The sequence below is a fragment of the Equus quagga genome, chromosome 16 (genome assembly GCF_021613505.1).
Source record: "Equus quagga isolate Etosha38 chromosome 16, UCLA_HA_Equagga_1.0, whole genome shotgun sequence".
Classification (NCBI taxonomy): Eukaryota; Metazoa; Chordata; class Mammalia; order Perissodactyla; family Equidae; genus Equus; species Equus quagga.
Genome location: NC_060282.1, coordinates 52910521 through 52930110, shown reverse-complemented (window position 1 = coordinate 52930110; position 19590 = coordinate 52910521). Strand labels below are relative to the sequence as shown.

The 19590-nt window shown below is 34.9% G+C and overlaps 1 protein-coding gene across 4 annotated transcripts in view; it reads left to right on the top strand.

Annotated features, from left to right (window-relative positions):
- RB1CC1 (RB1 inducible coiled-coil 1) overlaps positions 1-11591 on the top strand; it is a 90111-nt gene extending 78520 nt beyond the window's left edge. For 3 of the 4 annotated variants that reach the window (XM_046641703.1, XM_046641704.1, XM_046641705.1), the window contains 6 exons: positions 75-129; positions 1390-1437; positions 4219-4277; positions 6476-6612; positions 9766-9836; positions 10624-11591. In XM_046641703.1, the coding sequence (XP_046497659.1) occupies positions 75-129; positions 1390-1437; positions 4219-4277; positions 6476-6612; positions 9766-9836; positions 10624-10701 (448 nt within the window). In that variant the 3' untranslated portion in view covers positions 10702-11591. The remainder of the gene's footprint in view (positions 1-74; positions 130-1389; positions 1438-4218; positions 4278-6475; positions 6613-9765; positions 9837-10623) is intronic. The other variant, XM_046641706.1, reaches the window with a different exon arrangement.
- The last annotated feature ends 7999 nt before the right edge of the window (positions 11592-19590 follow it).

Sequence of the window (19590 nt, the reverse complement as noted above, 5' to 3'; positions counted from 1 at the left end):
TTCCAAAATTTTGTGAAGAATGTAAAGTCCAAAATTTTAAAAGACTTAAACTAAAATAAATCATTCTCTCTTAGAGAAAATATCCATATGCTATCTGAAGAAAAACAGAGGATAATGCTATTAGAACGAGTAAGTAAATTGTTTTCTTGAAATACAATATTTAATATGTTCACTCTGGGGATACTGTTAAACCTTATGCTGAAGACATACTGTGTTTGTGTTTATAAATTAGATCTTTGTTTAATGGTTATTTTTGTAGTTGGTGTTTTGAGAAATCCTGTCATTTTTGATCCAAGCAGCTAAACAATTGACAATAGTATTTCAAGCCTCCTATTTGTCCTGTCTTCCCAGTAAATGAAGTCTGTATTAGAGAAAAAGGTTGATGGTCTTTATGAAGTAAATATATGGAATAATGGTTTTATTCAATAAAGTTCAGAATTCAGCAAAACATTATAAATATGAATTTTACATATTTATTTCAAAGAAAGTTTTAAATATTTTCTAGAATTGGACAAAAAATAAAATACGTGAAAATGAAGAAGAAAAGTTCTGTTTTTTTGCTTTTCTTTTTTTGCTGAAGAAGATTCACCATGAACTAACATCTATACCAGTCTTCCTCTGTTTCTTAGTATGTGGGCCACCAGCACAGCATGGCTCTTAACAGTGGTGTAGGTCCGCTCCCGGGAACTGAACCTGGGCCACCAAAGTGGAGTGTGCTGAACTTAACCACTAGGCCACTGGGGCTAGCTGAAAGTTATGTTTTTTATAGAGGTTAATTGAAATGAACAGGGAAAAACTTGGCAGTCAGAGGTCTCCTCCCAGTCATACTATCAGATAAAATGTAGTTTTGATTCAAATTTAACATTTTTTTCTTCATAGACTACTTTTCATTCTGTAGGCTTTTAGGATTGTCAATGGTTTCTTTTGTTCTTTACAAGCTTAATTGTCCAAAGTCAGAAGTGTACAAGTTTGTGTTCTAGCATGCGTTCTTTTGTTATTAAAGGGTTGTGTGATCATCTACGTCAGAATCAACTGGCGTGTGTAATAACTGCAGCTTCCTTCTCTTAGGTCAGACCTAATAACAGAGTGTTTGGAGGTAGATCTCAGATATTTACTGCATATTTACAATTTTCACAAGTGATTTCAATGTATATTAAACTTTGAGAACCCTTGGTTTAAGTAAATGTACCTAAAATTATTCTAATTCTCTCTTAAGCCCATAAATAATTAAAACAGTCAGAAAAGATCCATAAAGAAGAATACCCCCACTAACCTGTCATACTAGAACCGAACATTCATCTGAAGATTAAGAAAATTTTGACAATCATTGTGTTTAGATTTGAGTAGGTATAAGGATAAACCACAGGTCTCTTTTTTTCTCCCCTGTAGACATTACAATTGAAAGAAGAAGAAAATAAGCGGTTAAATCAAAGACTGGTAAGTTTTTTCTTGCCCAATTGATCTTTACATTTAAAATTTTTTTGCATTATATTTCATTATTAAGATCTACCATCAGAAGGATGTATGGTTTGATTGACTGATTAATTTTTTTGGTGAGGAAGATTTACCCTGAGCTAACACGCCTTGCCAATCCTCCTCTTTTGTTGCTTGAGGAAGATCAGCTGTGAGCTAACATCTGTGCCGGTCTTCCTCTGTTTTTCATATGTGGGATGCCTCCACAGCATGGCTAATGAGTGGAGTAGGTCTGCACCTGGGATCCAAACCTGTGAACCCTGGTCCATCAAAGTGGAGCACATGGAACTATAAACACTCAGCCACAGGCCAGCCCCTGATTAATTTATTTCTAGTAGTTTTCATTGAGCAATTTTGGTCATTGATTGACTGTTGATTCTCACAGTGATGACATCAGGTCTGACTAACCATCTGTGACTGTAGACCTGACCAAATGAATGACCTTACTAATACAATTTTTAAAGCAATCAACAAAATCAAGACAGTCTTTTCTGGTTATTAATAAGCTATAATCTCTTAGGATTCCATAATTATATGTGTTTGTACCATCAAGTTAGGATTCTTAAGTCAGTAAATAAGTTAGAGCCACTCTTCAAAAGCCTTTTGAAGATTCACACAGTTAATATATGTGTGCATAATTAATTTATCCTTTTTTGAATTTTTTTTTAACTGAAAGTATTTGAACCTGACACCTTGCGTGAGACCCTCTGTGGTCTTTTGAATTACCTTGGCTTTACTCTAACCTGTGAATTTAACCAGTTTCTTGAACAGTTAGTTTTATAATCAATCTTATATGCTTTAATAAAGCAATTCATTTTTCAAATTCTAATCATTATAATTTACAAGGAAATAGGAACAGTTTAAGGCCTGTGTTGAATACTTTTGAAAAGTTTTAAGATATTAGAATTGAGCTTTTCAAAAATAAAGCATCTTGTAGGGAAACATCTGCTTTCTTTAGGATGCCTTTCTTGAACAGCAAAAAATCACGTATCCTATAGTCATTAGACTGTCAATCATTAATTTATCACCAAAGTAATCATAAGGCCATTTGCTATTGCTGTTAGTAGAGTAAACCATTTTTCAAGAAGACTTAGAAGAATTGCCTATCCCAGACTCACTCAATATTGTGTTTTATGCGGTATCCCCAATAGAATATAAGCAAGAATTTTAGTCAGTTTTATTCACTGCTGTATTCCTCGCACCTAGAATAGTAACTGGTACACAGTAGAAGCCTGGGAAATGCTAATGAATGAAAGAATTTTGCCCTTCTGATCCAAAGAGTATCCCACTCCCACCCAGAGAGATGGCTCAATGTAAATCATATTTATATATCGGTTTACAACTGTATTTACATACTGTTTCCTCACATCTAAGCCCTCGTTTATAACAAACATATGGAAAACTTAACCTTTTTAAAAAAATCTAAATAAAGTTGAATATAGTCTGAAAAATGGATGGTCAGACATCTTCACTTGTACCATATAGACCGTTTGGGTGATTTTTTTTCCGAGGAACATTAGCACTGAGCTAACTGCTGCCAATCCTCCTCTTTTTGCTGAGGAAGACTGGCCCTGAGCTAACATCCGTGCCCATCCTCCTCCACTTTATACGTGGGATGCCTACCACAGCATGGAGTGCCAAGCGGTGCCGTGTCCGCACCCGGGATCCGAACTGGCGAACCCTGGGCCGCCAAAGCGGAATGTGCACACTTAATCGCTGCACCACTGGGCCGGCCCCGTTTGGATGATTTTGATAACAAGTTGCTCTATACTTTGAGGCCTTCCTGTTCGGTATTTGTTGTTGTTGTTGTTCTTTTCTTTTCCTTTTGTTTTGAACGCTAATTGAGACCCTACATTGTTCCAGATAGTGTTCAGAGGGAAATAGAAGAAATTCTGAGCATCAAAATTAGACTTAATAAACAAACAGAATTCCGTTTATCTGAACTTGATTTGTCTGACTATGCATTGGGCCCACTCTGCTTGGGAAGAATAGGTATCTGTGCCATCCTTTCTGGCCCCAAGACCTTGGGACACTTGGATTGAAGCCTGTTTGAAGAGCAAGCAGTCCTAGCTGAGCTAAGGCAACAACAAAGCAGTTAGCATGTCCCATTCCACTGTGCTTGTTATCAGGAGAGGAAATGGGTGGCAATCACACCCTTCTGTTATTTAGTGCTTGCTCAGAATAACCGGTTTTTAAACTAGGCATCTCAGGAGTTAGCTTGGAAGGGAGAGAGGAGGAACTTTACCAACTCTCAGAACTTTACCCTCCCAACCCTATTTCAACCAGAGTGGTGTTGTATTTTTGTTTGTTTTTCCTAGTTTGATATTGGGCTTTTGAATAAGATTTTTCTGAAGAGTTTTTTGGTTTGTTCTTTTGCCAAAAGGAAAGATTTGAAACTGATGTGTTAAAATTTTCAAACTCTTCTTGAGAAATGTCAGTCTCCTTCCATGTGATATCTTTAACATTAAATATGTAATCATAAATAAAGTACAATATTTAGTTTTTAATCCAGCCGTATTTGATTAAGAAAATAACACAAGTAAAAACATAGGTAAATTTGTCCACTAAAAGTAATTGTTGAAGGAGAGGAGTTGTATTAATGATCCATGTAAGTTTGGTCTTTCCAAAAGCTGGGACACAGATGTGAATGTGTATAACACTGAAAGAAATTTTTGTACTAAGGACCTAATAAATACAGGTAGTGCTTTAATTGTATCAGCTTTATGAACTGTTCATTTTTTTTAGATGTCTCAGAGCATGTCTTCGGTATCCTCAAGGCATTCTGAAAAGATAGCTATTAGAGAGTAAGTATTATATTTTTTGTTTTTTCTGTGAAAAAAGTTTACTGAATTGAATGGTATTGAATTGTTAATGAAAATTTATTTCAAAGGCTATAATCCTTCAAATCCAGGTTCATTGAGCTGAGTGTTGTGTATTTATTAGTAGCAAAATTTTTTATTGAAAAGCAAGGTTTTTCTAAATTATTTGGGGAACGTTAGGATTGCATTCCAAGTCCTTCTTACTACAGCTTTAATTATCACTTACACATAAATATTACTGAAGCTTTTTTGACTCTAATTCACTTTTCATCTAGTGCCACCTCTTTTTTTTATTTTTTATTATTTATTTATTATTCTGTCGAGGAAGATTTGCCCTACACTGACATCCAGTCTTCCTCTTTTTTTGTATGTGAGCTGCCACCATGGCATGGCCAGTGACAGACAAGTGGTGGTAGGTCTGCACCTGGGAACTGAACCCAGGCTGCCAAAGCCAGGACCGTGCCAAACTTAACTCCTAGGTCATCAGGGCTGGCCCTCCACCTCTTTTTAATCCCATTTTAGACTGGAGTGTCTTTATTTTTTTAAGTTGCAGTGTTTCCTTGTTTTTATTGTCCACTGACAATAATTATTGAAGGAAAAGAGTTCCTTTCCTTCACACTTCATTTTATTAATATGCTACAAATTCATAATGCACTATTAAATTTATTAGTTGAATAATAGTCAGTCTTCCTAGACCAAATTACTCCATAGTAATTTATTGGTTTTGGGCATGGGTTATTTGAAAGGAAGGTCTCTGGAATAATAAAGAAAACATTGTTAGCAGCTCATGAGTACTGTCAGTTGTCTGTACCTGTCAGGACTGACAAAAATTAGTAAACAAAATATTTTTTTAAGAGACCCTTTACTTTGTCTGTAATAGATTTGTCGACCAAATTGGTTGTCTGATATCTGTGGTTACTGACGTTTACCTTTATCTTTACTCAGTGATTTGAAAGGGCTGGGTTATATTTATCTTTACCTACCAGCAGTATGTAAAATCAAATCGAATCAAATCAACTCACGTCTTTCAAAGATTAGGGAGAGGTGAGCTAAAAAAACACTGCCTGAGGGAGGCCACATCTACCTTTTTTAATGTATTATCGTCTGGTGTTTACCCAAAACAGTGCCTGCTGCTTCTTGTTAGGTAGGCAACAAGTATTTTTGGAGCTTCTCCAGTCATTTTGATGATTTAACAGACGTAGGACCTACTAAACTAAATTACCTTGACAGCTGAGAAATCCGAGATTAATTTTCACGGCCTGTTGATATTTTAAACAGCATTTCTAAAAAAGACTCTCAAGAGGGCCAGCCACAGTGGCCTAGTGGTTTAAGTTCTGTGTGCTCTGCTTCAGCGTCCTGGCCTGGTTCCCAGGCATGGACCTACACCACTTGTCAGTGGCCATGCTGTGGTGTCTGCTCACATAGAAAAAGAAAAAAGAGGATGATTGGCAGCAGATGTTAGCTCAAGGTGAATCTTCCTCAGAAAAAAGAGGAGGATTGGCAACAGATGTTAGCTCAGGGTGATTGTACCTCAGGAAAAAAAAAAAGACTGAAGAATCAGCACTCAAAGCAGGTAGGCAAGTTGTACCCAGTTTTCTTTTCTTACTCCCTTCTTTCAGGCCTTCACCCTAAACTGGTAATTTCCATTTATTTGTTTGAAACTAATTAGAAGTACATGAAGCTAGCTCAGTTCGTTTTTCTTTCAAATTGAAGAACACTATCCTTGGAGACTGGGGAAATAGTGTATAGTTCTTTCTTTGCCACTGTGACTATAAATAAATTCTCTCCTTCTGAATATATGTTTCTTGTTATAAAATGAAAGATTAAGAGGAATACCTTCTTTCTATGACTAGATGAAACTATAATGGGTCTTTTTTCTACCCCTCATCCAAGCGTTTTTTTGTTTTGTTTTTCTAAATGGCAGATAGTATTGGAAATTTTATTTTAAAAAGCTTGTGGTCTTTGACAGTCACTGGCTTCATCCTTTGAACATCTACTGTATATGAACATCACTCCCATTAGGAGCTGGGTAGAGTAAAAATAAATATGTCATGCAAATGTGCAATTTAATGTTGCATTGATATTTGAATATATGGTTGAGCATTGCAGAATATATACTTAAAGTTTGCAGAGTAGGGTGATAGTAACTCTTAGGGCAATAAAGTTACACATCTTTTATTCAGTTTTCAGGTGGGAGATTTGGTACTCATCATCCTAGATGAACGCCACGACAATTATGTATTATTTACTGTTAGTCCAACCTTATATTTTCTGCATTCAGAGTCTCTGCCTGCCCTGGATCTCAAACCAGGTGAGGGTGGTAAGTGTCACATCCATAACTAAAATAATAAACCTGGAATGGAGAGACTAGATTAAAGATTTTTCTCCCCTGTTGTCCAATTATATCAGAATTAACTCACTTAGAGGGAACTCTGCTTAATCTGGGGGGTTTTTTGCTTGTTTTTTATAAGTCTGCATTATCTAGATTATTTTCCTGGATTCTATTGACAATTCAAAACTAGAATGTAGCTAATGCAATTGGGTCCACATATCTCATACCCTAGCAATAGCAGAATTGTATTGTTAAAATTCTCATATAAATACAACCTATTTAAGCTTAATACATGTTTGTTTATAAAAGCATTGTCTTTTTTGGCAAAACAAAAATTTCTCTTAAATTATACAATGTCTTTTCTATCCTATTTATCATCCCACCTTGTTTTTCATTAAACTTATCACTAATTTCATTTTTTAAAAAAACGCCCATAAGCTTTGTTAAAATATACTAAATTATAATGTCTGTTTTCTATTACTTTGATCTTCAAAGAATTCCAAAAGAACAGAATAGATTCCCTGGAATACGTAACCTAAATAGAATTATTACAAAACAAGAATATATCTCCATTTAGATTGATGTCCCTATTGGGAATGAGTTGCCAACATAGTCAATACCAATTCCTGAACTAGGCCAATGTCACATGATTACTCCATGGCTGTTGGCGGTGGGTTATATAGAATGTCCATGGAGATGTACAGTTTCTATGTAACTGTGAAAAATGAAAAGAGACTTATAGCTTACTGGTTTTGTACCTTGAAAACAATGAACTTGATTTTTTTTCTTTGATTTTTTTGTTTTTTCATTGTTTAAAATTTTTATTTTAAAATGATTTTTAAATTCACCAAAAGGTTAAATAGTAAGTACAGTACGAAAAAAACCCATATGCCTTTACCCAGATTTACCTATTGTTAACATTTTGCCCCACGTTCGTTATCTCTACATGTGTATGTCTAGATGTACAAATACATAAATAAAGTCATGTGTCACTTAATGACAGGGATACGTTCTGAAAAATGCATCATTAGGCAATTTGGCTGTTGTTTGAACATCATAGAGTATACAGAAGGGGAACAAAATTTGCCACCCCAAAATGTCTCTCTTTAACATGAGTCTTATTTTGGATTGATTATTTTAAGAAACAAAAGACTCGGAAAGTTTTTCTGCTTACCTCCCCCTTAACCACCTAATAGAATTCAGATTAAAAAACCTGTCTCAGGAAGGGAGCTATCACCTTAGCCTAACATGAACTGAGTAGCAGACACGGAGGAACCTAGAAAAGCCTGTTTGTTGGGCTCCCCTCTGTGTTCTTCTGTTTCTGTATGGACAAATAATCATTTGTTTTCCAAATGTTTACTACTTTTCACCTATCTGTGAATTGCCTTCCTTCCCTTTGAAGTCTCTGACTCTTCCCACCCCCAACAGCTTCTTATGTCTTGAGCTGAGGAGGGTGTTTAAGGTGAGAGTTTCAGCCATTTTGTCAAGTTACTCGGTTTTCTTGGATTTCTCCCATGTATACATGTTATTAAACTTTTGTTTGTTTTTCTCCTGTTTCATGCCAATTCAATTCTTAGACCAGCCAGGAGAACCTAGAAGAGTAGAGGAAAATGTCTTCCCTCCCTACCGTGCTTACACAAACCTAGATGGTATAGCCTACTACACAGCTAGGCCATATGGTACTAATCTTATGTGACCACTGTCATGTATGCAGTCTATTGTTGAAGAAAATGTTATTAGGCAGCACATGACTATATACACAAATGTGTGCACATTTTTGTTTCCAGAACCATACGAGGCTAAGTTATATTATGGCCCTTAATCTTTAAATATTTCAGTGTACATTTTCTAAGAATAGGAGGAGTTCAGTGTTTAAATCTAGGAAACACTCACTGCGTACTCTTAGAGATTTACAATGCACATTACCATTTTAAAGGCTCTCAAAAGTCCTGCAGAAAAGACTTTATTTAACCATTTTACTTTCCCCTGGAATCCCATGGTCCCTCTTTTTTTTTTTTTGAGAAATACAGAACAGAGGAGAGCAATTGGAATAATGCTACCTTACCCCTGTGTTGTTTTTATGTGTTTGACAGTGGTTGTCATTACTCCTTGCACATAAAACATAAGCATTTAGTTTTAGATGATTCTTTTCTGAAATTATGAATTGTCTGTGAAGTACTATGTTGCTCTTCAGCATATATTCCATATCTTGGAGCTTTTATCTTTCTATCGTGTGATAGTATCTATATGTGTTCAATTCTGATGATTTATTCAGAATATCTTTCATTTATATCTTGTCAAATTGTGTTTATGGAATAAAAAGTCAGTTTTGGCTTCTCTTAGGAATCTCGAAGTCTTTAGCCTGAACAGATAATTTATTGGCCAAATACTTTTGAAGTCAACTTTTTTTTGACGCCTTCTCTTCTGATGAATTTAAAAAGAAAATGAGTATTTACCTCTTCTTAGCTTGTCACACTTTAACTCTATAAGGACTAGCTTTTTGATCCTGTGTCCTCCACATTTTCCATTTTCTCTTCACACAAGTACTACCCTTCTAGAATTTCTTTGATTCTTAACCCTTAAAAGGGTTATTATGCACCAATTATTAGTTATTGTGCACCAACTACGTTCACACTGCCGTGCCAGGCACTGTGGTGTACAGATGTGAGAAAGATACAGTTCCTGCCCCTTGAGCATTAGTGATAAAAGCACTGCCCTTTATTTTGAACCTAGAAAGTAAATTTTGCCTGCATTACTTTGCTTTCAGAAATGGAAAAGGTCATCTGTGTTAGCACTTTCGGTAGAGGGCACTGTTGAGCTAATTTGGAATTCCTAGATTTATTTGTTGGATTTGTACATAGATTACTTATATTTCTTGAACTTTGTTGGTTCTATGATTTAGCTTACCATCTGAATTTAATGAGTAAATAAAGCTAAAATTACTGATTGAAAAAGTAAAATGAATTTAGTTTTTTTTAATAAATTGTTACGCACTTCAGTGATTTCAGCAGTTTTAAAAGTCTTACACATTCTTTCACTCCTGAGAACTTTATTAGTCTGTTTTGATTCTGACATTTAGCTATGTTTTCGTAAGTAATTGTGTGTCCTTTCAAAAAGAAATTAATGAGTTTGATTCAATAGCTTCAGGTGCATCTAGAAGACCCTGGGTACTTGGAAAAGTAATGGAAAAAGAATACTGTCAAGCCAAAAAGGTAACAACTACATCATATGATATAAACCTGGGAATTATAAAGAAGAGTCTCATACTGCTTTGTATAAAAATCATTAGTAGTGCTGTCCTTGGTCTTTAGCTCACTTGAGTTAGACCTTGAATTCAATGAGTGTAAGTTTGAATCAGCAATTTTATAAGTATTTATGTTATTTATCTTTAAATAATAGAAGTAGACTACCAACAATCCATCAGCCTATACAGGAAAACTACTACAAGTTTCTGTACTGTTATTGTTAAGTTATTGGTGTTTTCATGTGCAAAAAACAGAACATAGCATAACTGGTGATTAAAAGGGAATCTGTTTGTAGATAGAATTGATGTTTTCTTATTCTCATATGCTACCTCCATTAAAGAAAGGTAATGTAAAATATTTGATGGCTAAAAGTACACCTGACTGTAATGTCAGAAATATCAGTGCTATAGAATCAGTGAAATCTAGTAAGAATTCTTTCTAACTCACTGTAATTTGGGGCCCCTCTGCTCCAAAATAATAGAACTTAAACTGTAGTATTGAGATTCTTTGACACTTACAATAATGACATGGGGCTCACTTTGTACTATATTCTTTAGCAATGATTACCAACTCCTTCTTCCATCAGTATTAGTGCTCAATATATTCTCCCCTGGTGAGGAGTGGATCTTGTATATTGTGATAAAAACTTCTACCTCCCTCCCCCAGTACTCTAGCATTGAGTAGTACGGTAGGACAGTACCTATGTAATTTGGTTTACTCGTTTAAGTGATTCTCTTTTTTCTTTTCTGCTTAGGCACAAAACAGATTTAAAGTTCCCTTGGGGACGAAGTTTTACAGAGTGAAAGCTGTGTCATGGAATAAGAAAGTATAACGTATGGAAGACATTAATACATTCTGTGATTTTTTCTGATTTGTCCTACAGTGCTCATTCATCACTCTAAAAACAGCAGGCCACCTTTTTATACAAAGTCAACGTGACAATATACTTCATTGATGTACATCATTTACTTTTTAACTGGCCACATTGTAGGAACAATAAATTCATCAAAACCCTTGGCTGAATTGAAATGGTTTTGTTTTTGTTTTTTTTTATCCAAATAACTCTAGAAATGTGGACCAAACTAGTTTATTTTCTCAAAGGGCATACCCTGTGCATCGTGGCTGATGATTGGCCATATTAATTGCCTGTTACATATACATAAGCTCGAACCTAGATATTAAATGTTAGTTATTATTACCAGCATTTGTCCTATTGTGAAATCAATATCAGAAAACTTGCACTCTTTAACACATTCTTTATAAAATGTATAAATTCTTCAAAACTATTTAAAGAGGAGTGTATTGCATGCAGATAATCATAAATTTGAGTTTGCCTCTGTAGACTACTAAAGCAAATTGTTTCATTTATTTTTTTAAATGCCCTTTGATGTTTCAAAACAAAAAGGAACTCTAATTTGATTGACTGATTTTTAAGGTCAGCCATAATCAGCAATCTTCAAAAGCACTTTCAACAGATTGGTCACTTAGGTTCTAAAGGGAAGAGTCTGTGTTATTGACAATTTCAAATGCAGCTCTTAAACTTTCCCAGCATCTTTATTATTCTGTTTAGAATAATTATATTGATGAAATCGTAATTCATGGTTCAGTTTCAGAAAAGAAGATATTCATTGTACATTAACCATTTAAAGGTCGTTTAAATAACAATATTGTATTGTAAAAGACATGTAGAATTTTGAAACAATAAAGATTTGAACCTGTAAATGTGTGTGCCTTTTAAAGAAGGATACATTTTTAATATATTTGAGTGATTACTGGGAAGTGTGAAAAACTTGTTCTGTATCATATCAAAAGAGAAACATGTTTATTACAAAAATGTTCTTTAACTATATATTATGTAACAAAGTAAAACAGTGTTATGTAGAATAGAATTGTGTAAACTAGATCTTTAGACAAATTGCCATGGAGCAAAGGTATTTAAATGAGTTAGTTGAGTTGGATGAGACTTGTTTCAGATTTGTTGCTAGAGAACAATAGTAAAACGATTCTTTTTCAGAAAATATTTAATTTCTTCATAAAAATAAGTTAAATATTTTTTTAAGTATGTATATCTAATAGTACAGAAAATGGAATAAACACCATAGTGTATAGAAAAGTGAATTTGACAACATATTAATGAATAAATGAACAAATGATTTCACATGTTTCTATTCAATCCTTCCATGACACCGTAATGCAAAGAATACCAAAGCAATAAATTATATAAAGAGTGGTTTTGTTAAGCAGATTTGGTTGGGTCTAAGTGAATCTGCCAGGTGGGCCATTTTGACTTAGTTGATAGTCTTCAAATTTAATATGCGGTCATTGTGCTGTGGAATTGTTGTGGGCTGACACATGACATCAAATCCACGATCTCGTTAGTATTGCTCTCTAATGTTTGATTTTGTTGCTTATAGTTTTTCTTATATCCTATTTTATATCCATCCTGTCAGTGTTCACATATAATTTTATAAAGCAAACAAAAAGAAAATGCAATTCTTTTAGTTAAGAAGAAGAAAAATGAAACTTGGAAATCAAAACTCATCAATGGAGTTCTTACCTTGGTGGTTAAAGTCAGCGTACTGTGAGCTTTGACATCAGAATGCCCAAGTTCCAGTTCCAGATCTAACTTTAACTTTGGTCAAGTTGTGTAAACTCTGAATCTGTTTTCTCATGTGTAAAATGCTGTAGTAATAAGACCTACCTCAGAGTTACTTTGAAGATTAAGTGGTGAAAATTATAAACGTAAAGTGCTTTGAACATTTTCAAAAAAACAAATTAAGTACTAAGTAAACGTTAGCTATTGTAAAGTTTTCTTTGTATAATCAAAACCTGTAAGTTCACTGTTCAAACTCTTAACAGAAATGTCTCTTTTCTTTATTACAAGAATGAATAGTTAGATCACGTTTTACTTCAAGTAAGCTTTAAGCATACATGAATTATGTGGGTAGTTTTATTTGTTTTGGCAAAGGTACCTGGATATACTAAGAACAGAATGAGCAAAATTTATATAAACTTTTATTTTTATTTATTTAAAAAAATTATCTTGGTGTAAAACATGTGCATGCTTTCAAAAAAGTTAATATGCGCCTAAGCTCTTGCCCTGTTTCCCAGTTTTGCCACCAAGAGGTAATTTTACTTGTTTTAGCCATTTTTATCTTAGGTGTCAAATTATGTGACTGTACTGCCATTTCTTGATAAATCAATCTATACTATTGACTTACTTTCTTGTGTGATATGAAATTTAGTTACTGCCTAAGAACTTTCTTTGCTTCTGTTTTTCCTGTGTTTTGCTTTCTAGTTGGTTCATTAACATTTAGATTATCATGACTAAATATTGTCTGCGGAGTCAAGTCCTAAATTATCATTACATTTGTTTTCTTGCCCACAGTCTATTTGAAGCTTTTCGGGTTTTTCTCTTCTTGTGCTGTTATCGTGTAATTAGCATAGCTTAATCTTTTCAAATGCTGCTTCATATTTTATTCTATCAAGTTACATTTTCTCAGAGACCTCCATTTTGGAACCGTTAGCTCCTCTGCTTCAAACTGATCTGGTTGCTCTCTAAGCCTACTATGTCATATTCTAAGAATATGAAATAACATATTAACATTTTTGTTAGAAAGCCATTGTTTCTTGGGCCCCTTCTATTGCTTATGGTCAAGTAACTTCCTAAGAAAGAATCAGTGGGAGATAAATTTTCTTTTTCTTTTTCTTTTTTTTTTTTGAGGAAGATTAGGCCTGAGCTAACATCTGCTGCCAATCATCCTCATTTTTCTGAGGAAGACTGGCCCTGAGCGAACATCCGTGCCCATCTTCCTCTACTTTATATGTGGGATGCCTGCCACAGCATGGCTTGCCAAGCTGTGCCATGTCCGTACCCGGGATCCGAACCAGCAAACCCCTGGGCCACCGAAGCGGAACGTGTGCACTTAACCACTGCACCACTGGGCCAGCCCTGACATAAATTTTCTGAATCTGCAAATATAATAGGCGTACACTTGATAGATTAACTGAATATAGAATTTTTCAGAAATTACTTGATTGTCTTCTTGGCATCCAGGTTATTGTTGAGAAAACTAATGCTGTTCCATTTGTGTTCTGTTATGGATTATCTGTTTCCTATCCCACCTCTATCCTCCCCAGAAATCTGTAGGAGCTTTAGTCCTGGTATTATAAAATGGCATGATAATGTCTTGCAGTTTCCAATCTTCTTTCTTGCTGCTAGGCAGTCTGAACATTTTCAGCCTAAGCATGCATGTCCTATATCACTAGAGGAAATGTAAAGATATTTTTTTCTCCTGAAACTCTTACTGTATGTTAAACCTTTTAGATCTGTTTCCCTTGTGTTCTTATTTCCTTTTTTCTATCTGATTGATATTTTAGTCTTTTCTGAGAATTTCCTCAATGTTTCCTTTTAACCATTTTGTTGAATTTTTATGTTGGCAATTGTAATTTAACTTCCAAGAATTCTGATTACCTTTTATTTAATTAATTTTCATGTTTTTAGTTCATGTTGAAAGCATTCCTCAGCTGTCTACTGTTCCTTGCTTGTCCCCTGATATTCAAGGGTAGAGCATTAAAAAGCTGATTGTGAACTCTATTTTTAACTTCTCCCTGCACCCCATCCAGAAAACAGAGAAAAGTTTTAAGCTTTTGTGAAATCTTGGAAATCATCTGGTGTAGCCATTTTTGTTCTTTCATTTTAAAGTGAACAATTCAATGGCAGTACTTGATCCCTTTTTATGGAGGATGTATATATATATATATGCCACAATTTGTTTATCCATTCATCTCTTGTTGAGCTTTGGCTTTATTTTCACCTTTTGGCTCTTGTTAAAATAGTGCTACTATGAACATGCAAGTTCTTGTATTTGGGTACCTGTTTTCAATTCTTTGTGGTATATACCTAGAAATGTAATTGCTGGGACATAAGGTAATTCTCTATTTACTGATCTGAGAACTACCAATTTGTTTTCCACAGTGGGCCGTTTTAAATGGTCACCAGCAATATATGAAGGTTCCAATTTCTCCATATCTTTGTCAATGCTTGTTAATTTTCTTTTTTAAAAATAGCCATCCTTGGTATTTTATGTGCTTGTGGGCCGTTTGCATATCTTTGTTGGAGAAATACCTATTCAAGGCACTTTGCCTACTTGTTTCAGTTGTCTTTTTATTGTTGAGTTGTAAAATTTCTTTATATATTCTGGATACTAAACTCATAATGTGACTTACTGATTCTGTAGATTGTCCTATGACTTTCTTGGTAATCTCCTTTGATGCACAGAAGTTTATAGTCTTGATGAAGTTCAATTTATCTTTTTCCTTTTTTTGACTATGCCTTTTGATATCATGTCTAAGAATCCATTGCCAAATCTGAAGTCATGAAGATTTATCTCTGTGTTTTCTTCTAAGAGTTTTGTAGTATTAGCTCGTAACATTTAGATTGTTCATCTGTTTTTAATTGTTTTTTGTATATAGTGTGAAGTAGGGGTCCAACTTTGTTCTTTTGTATGTAGATGTCCAATAATATCAGCCCCACTTGAATATTTTTTTCCATTGAATAGTTTTGATACCCTTGTTGAAAATCATTTTGCCATAGGTGAATGAGCTTATTGCTGTTCTCAGTTCTGTTCCATTGGTGTTTGTGTGTGTGTGTGTCCCATTATGACAGTCCCACAGTGTTTATTGTTTTATAATAAGCTTTGTAATAAGTTTTGAAATCTAGAAGTGTGATTCCTCCAACTTTGGTCTTCTTTTTAAGATTGTTTGGCTATTTAGGATCCATTGAGTTTCCATACGAATTTTAGGATTGACTTTCATTTCAGAAAAATTGCCATTAGGAATTTCATAAGGAGTGCATTGACTGTGTAGATTGCTTTGGAGTAGTATTGTCATTCTTAATATTAAGTCTTCCAATTCATAAATACACTATTTGTATCCTCTTTAATTTCTTTCAGAAGTGTTTTGCAGCCTTCAGTGTACAGTCCTTCACCACCTTGGTTAAACTTATTGCTAGGTATATTCTTTTGGATGTTGTCAGTGGAATTGCGTTCTTAATTATCAGATTATCTGCAAGTAGAAATAGTTCTACTTTTTTCTTTCCAATTTGGATGCCTTTGATTTCCTTTCCTTGCCTGATGGTTCTGGCTAGAATTTCCAATACTGTTTGGAATAGAAGCAGTGAAAATGAGCATCCTTGTGTTGTTCCTGATCTTAGAGAAAAAAGCTTTTAGACTTTCACTATTGGCTTATGTTGAGGAAGTTCCCTTCAGTTTTTAATTTGTTGATTGTTTTTATCACAAGAGTATTGAATTATATCAAATGCTTTTTCTATATCAATTGAGATTATCATGTGATTTTTAACTGTCATTCTATTAATATGTATTACATTGATTTTCATATATTGGACCATCCTTCCGTTCTGGGAATAGATCTCCCTTGGTCATAGTGTATAGTCCTTTTAATATGCTGCTGTTTCAGTTTGCTAGTATTTTGTTGAGGAGTTTTGCATCATTGATTGCATAAGTGAAGGGATCTACTCTCAGAGAATCCACCATTTTTGTGACATTGCTATTAACCTGATTCTTTTAAAGACAAGAAAACAGCTTCAAAATGATTAGTGATTTCGCCAATGTCTCAGAATTAGGAGCTGAGCTGAGAATCAAATTGATCACTCCTGACTTGTAGCACAATACTCTTCCAGCTAAAGGAGGTGGGAGGTGAGGTAGAGTGGACACCCTGGGTTTATGGCTTAATTTCTTCCATTGGTTAGAATAGTTTATGTGAATTTCATTACTTTCAGACATGGGCCTAAGAGAACAAAAACAGACTGAAAGATATGTGTTTGCTGGAAATTAAGACTACAGTATTTATCTTAAGTGTTCTGAAGTAGACACATGCAATAGATTGATTATATCCTCTTTCCTGCTTGCTCAGAGTTGAGGGCCTAGAGGCCTTTTTCATTTGATAATGTCTATGTATATATGTGTTCAGAAAAGTATAATGCCCTTCAAAATTATGTGATTTTCCTATGTAACTGTTTGGAATTCTCTACATGCTCTTTAGAAGCTAAATCATAATTTACTCAGAGCTATCTCTGGAATGGTAGTGTGCTGTGGAACAACACTTAAGATTCATAAGAACTGCTTTGTCTAGGTAAGAGGATTTACTAGGCACTGACTTAAATCTGTAGTCTTAACAAAGGGCTTGGCAGTCAAAACTTTGATTTGATCATGACCTTGAAACTGTTTCTTACTTTAAAAATTTTCAACATGCTAGAGAGAATGGACACAACCATATAGGTCCTGAGTGTCCTATATTTTTGCTAAATTCTTGCACACTGAACCATTTCTTCTTCTCTATTTCATCTCTTTCTTCCTATACCTTATTATAGACAGCTGAAATTAACCAACTGACACCTGGAACATTTCCTGGAAACTTAGCCAGTAGCACATGTTTGTTATTTTTGCCAGCTATTTTGCTACTATGAAACATAAGTCACCATCTTTTCGTCTTCCAATAGCAGCATCTTTACTTTTCCACCTTTCACAGGCAGTTCACTATTTTTCCAGCCGTGGTCAGGCAGTGCCAAATGTCCTAGGTTTTTGTTATGGCAGCACCTCACTCTTGGTACCAATTTCTGTATCAAGTATATGTTGTGTAATCACTCATTCCAAAAACAGTAGCTTAAAATAACGTTATTTGCTCACATGGCTGCAGTCATCTGTTGACTCAACTTAGGCTGGATATCCCATTATGCCCTCAAGTGTCTGGACATTAGTAGGGCTGTTATCAGGGATACCTTAGTTCCTAGTGTGGCCTCTGTCAAAATACCCTGGGTTTCTAAACAGTGCCAGCAGCATTCCTAAAAGAATGGCAGCAGAAGTCAGAGCCTTGGAAGTCAAATTATGTCACTTCTACCACAATCTATTGGTCTAAGTAAGCCATAGAGCCAACTCAGATTGAAAGTGTAGGAATAGCTACAGAAAAACAGTTCTTTTTTTAAACAACCACACTTCTTTTTGAAGTAGGTCTAAAATAGCTATTGCCCTTTAATATTTTGATATGGATATCCTTGAAGATTAAGAAAAAACTGTAATGATGCCTAAAGTCACAAAACAGTAAAGTTTACTTTAAAATCTAATTTTCATAAATTTACCTATTTTACTTAGTAGCGATAACTGGGAAGCAGTTAAAAATGTTATGTCCATTAATTGATAGCTTTTACCTTAGTCATACTCTTAGAATATAAACAAGTCGTCTTTGGCCAATTTTTAAAAATACTTTGTATAATCTTTATGGGTAAGATGGAAATTCTTTCAAACAATTCTTAACATAGTGGTAATGAGACTATACGGTCAGCTGTAAGCTATTTGGTTTACATACTTTTAGTTGTCTCAGATTCGGTGACCATTTAGATTGAGCTCCACTTGTTTGTTTCATTCCCACCTTAAAATAGATAAAGCTTAGTAGCAATGTCCGTTCTAATGTTGAAAACCGGTGGCAAGCCTCAATATAACAAAATTCAAGATTAGTCCTCCATGTTCTCTTCTAATCAAAGCAATAATAGTATATCTGTGTCACGTGAGAGTATACCTAGGGATGCCTCTGTCTAGTGTCCGTGACCCATTAAAATACTGTGCTGTTAAAATCTTAACAGATGCCACCCTTTTCTTTTCCTTCAGAGCAGGGTGCTAGGCCTGCCAGAAGCAGGAATCCCTCCATCCTACATGAACTATCACTATAGTTTAACGTTGGCCATTTAGGAATTTCCTACACTTCAGTGGCTTTCAGGAGCGGTTTTTGCAAGTGTTAATGTGTTGCTTCAAAAAAAATCTCTCGAATTTTGTGGAACACCATGGCAAAGATGCTTCTGACAGTCTAATTCCAAATTGATGTTGTAATACTCCTTAGACTGATTTAGAAATGCCACCAATTAATTCCTCTGCTAGTCATAGGAATAATATTACTCAGTGAATAGTTAATATAGGTGTCACTTGTAATCTCTTTGGAATTCTGTTCTACCAGTGGATGTCTGCTTAACAAGCTAGCCTTCTAAGATGAACTGCTTAGCTTCCTAAAGAACAAGTTCTCAAACTTGACTCCTAAGAAAGTGAAAAGCCTAACCTTACAAGCATGTACAACGCCTGGATTCTCTCAGCAATTTCAGTCATATAGTACGAGCTTCTCTCTTCAACCTGTTTGAGAAGTATGATTACTGGAGACGTCACCGTGTACATAGGTATTACTTTTTTTTTTTTTTAAGATTTTATTTTTTCCTTTTTCTCCCCAAAGCCCCCCGGTACATAGTTGTATATTCTTCGTTGTGGGTTCTTCTAGTTGTGGCATGTGGGACGCTGCCTCAGCATGGCTTGATGAGCAGTGCCGTGTCCGCGCCCAGGATTCGAACCAACGAAACACTGGGCTGCCTGTAGTAGAGTGCGCGAACTTAACCACTCGGCCACGGGGCCAGCCCCATAGGTATTACTTTTAAAACAAGTTACACTTGGTCTACTAGAAATGTATACTTTTCCCGTCTGTTTTTATGGCACCATATACTGACTTAGATCCTTTTTAAAACAACACATTTTAATGAATATTCCTCAGATTCAGCCTGTGGCATTGAAGAATACAATGGAGCATGAGTGAGCAACTTTTTCAACTTTGACAATGGCCATTTATACCCTGGAAATCTCACCAGAGGGCTCATCTTGGTAACAATTAG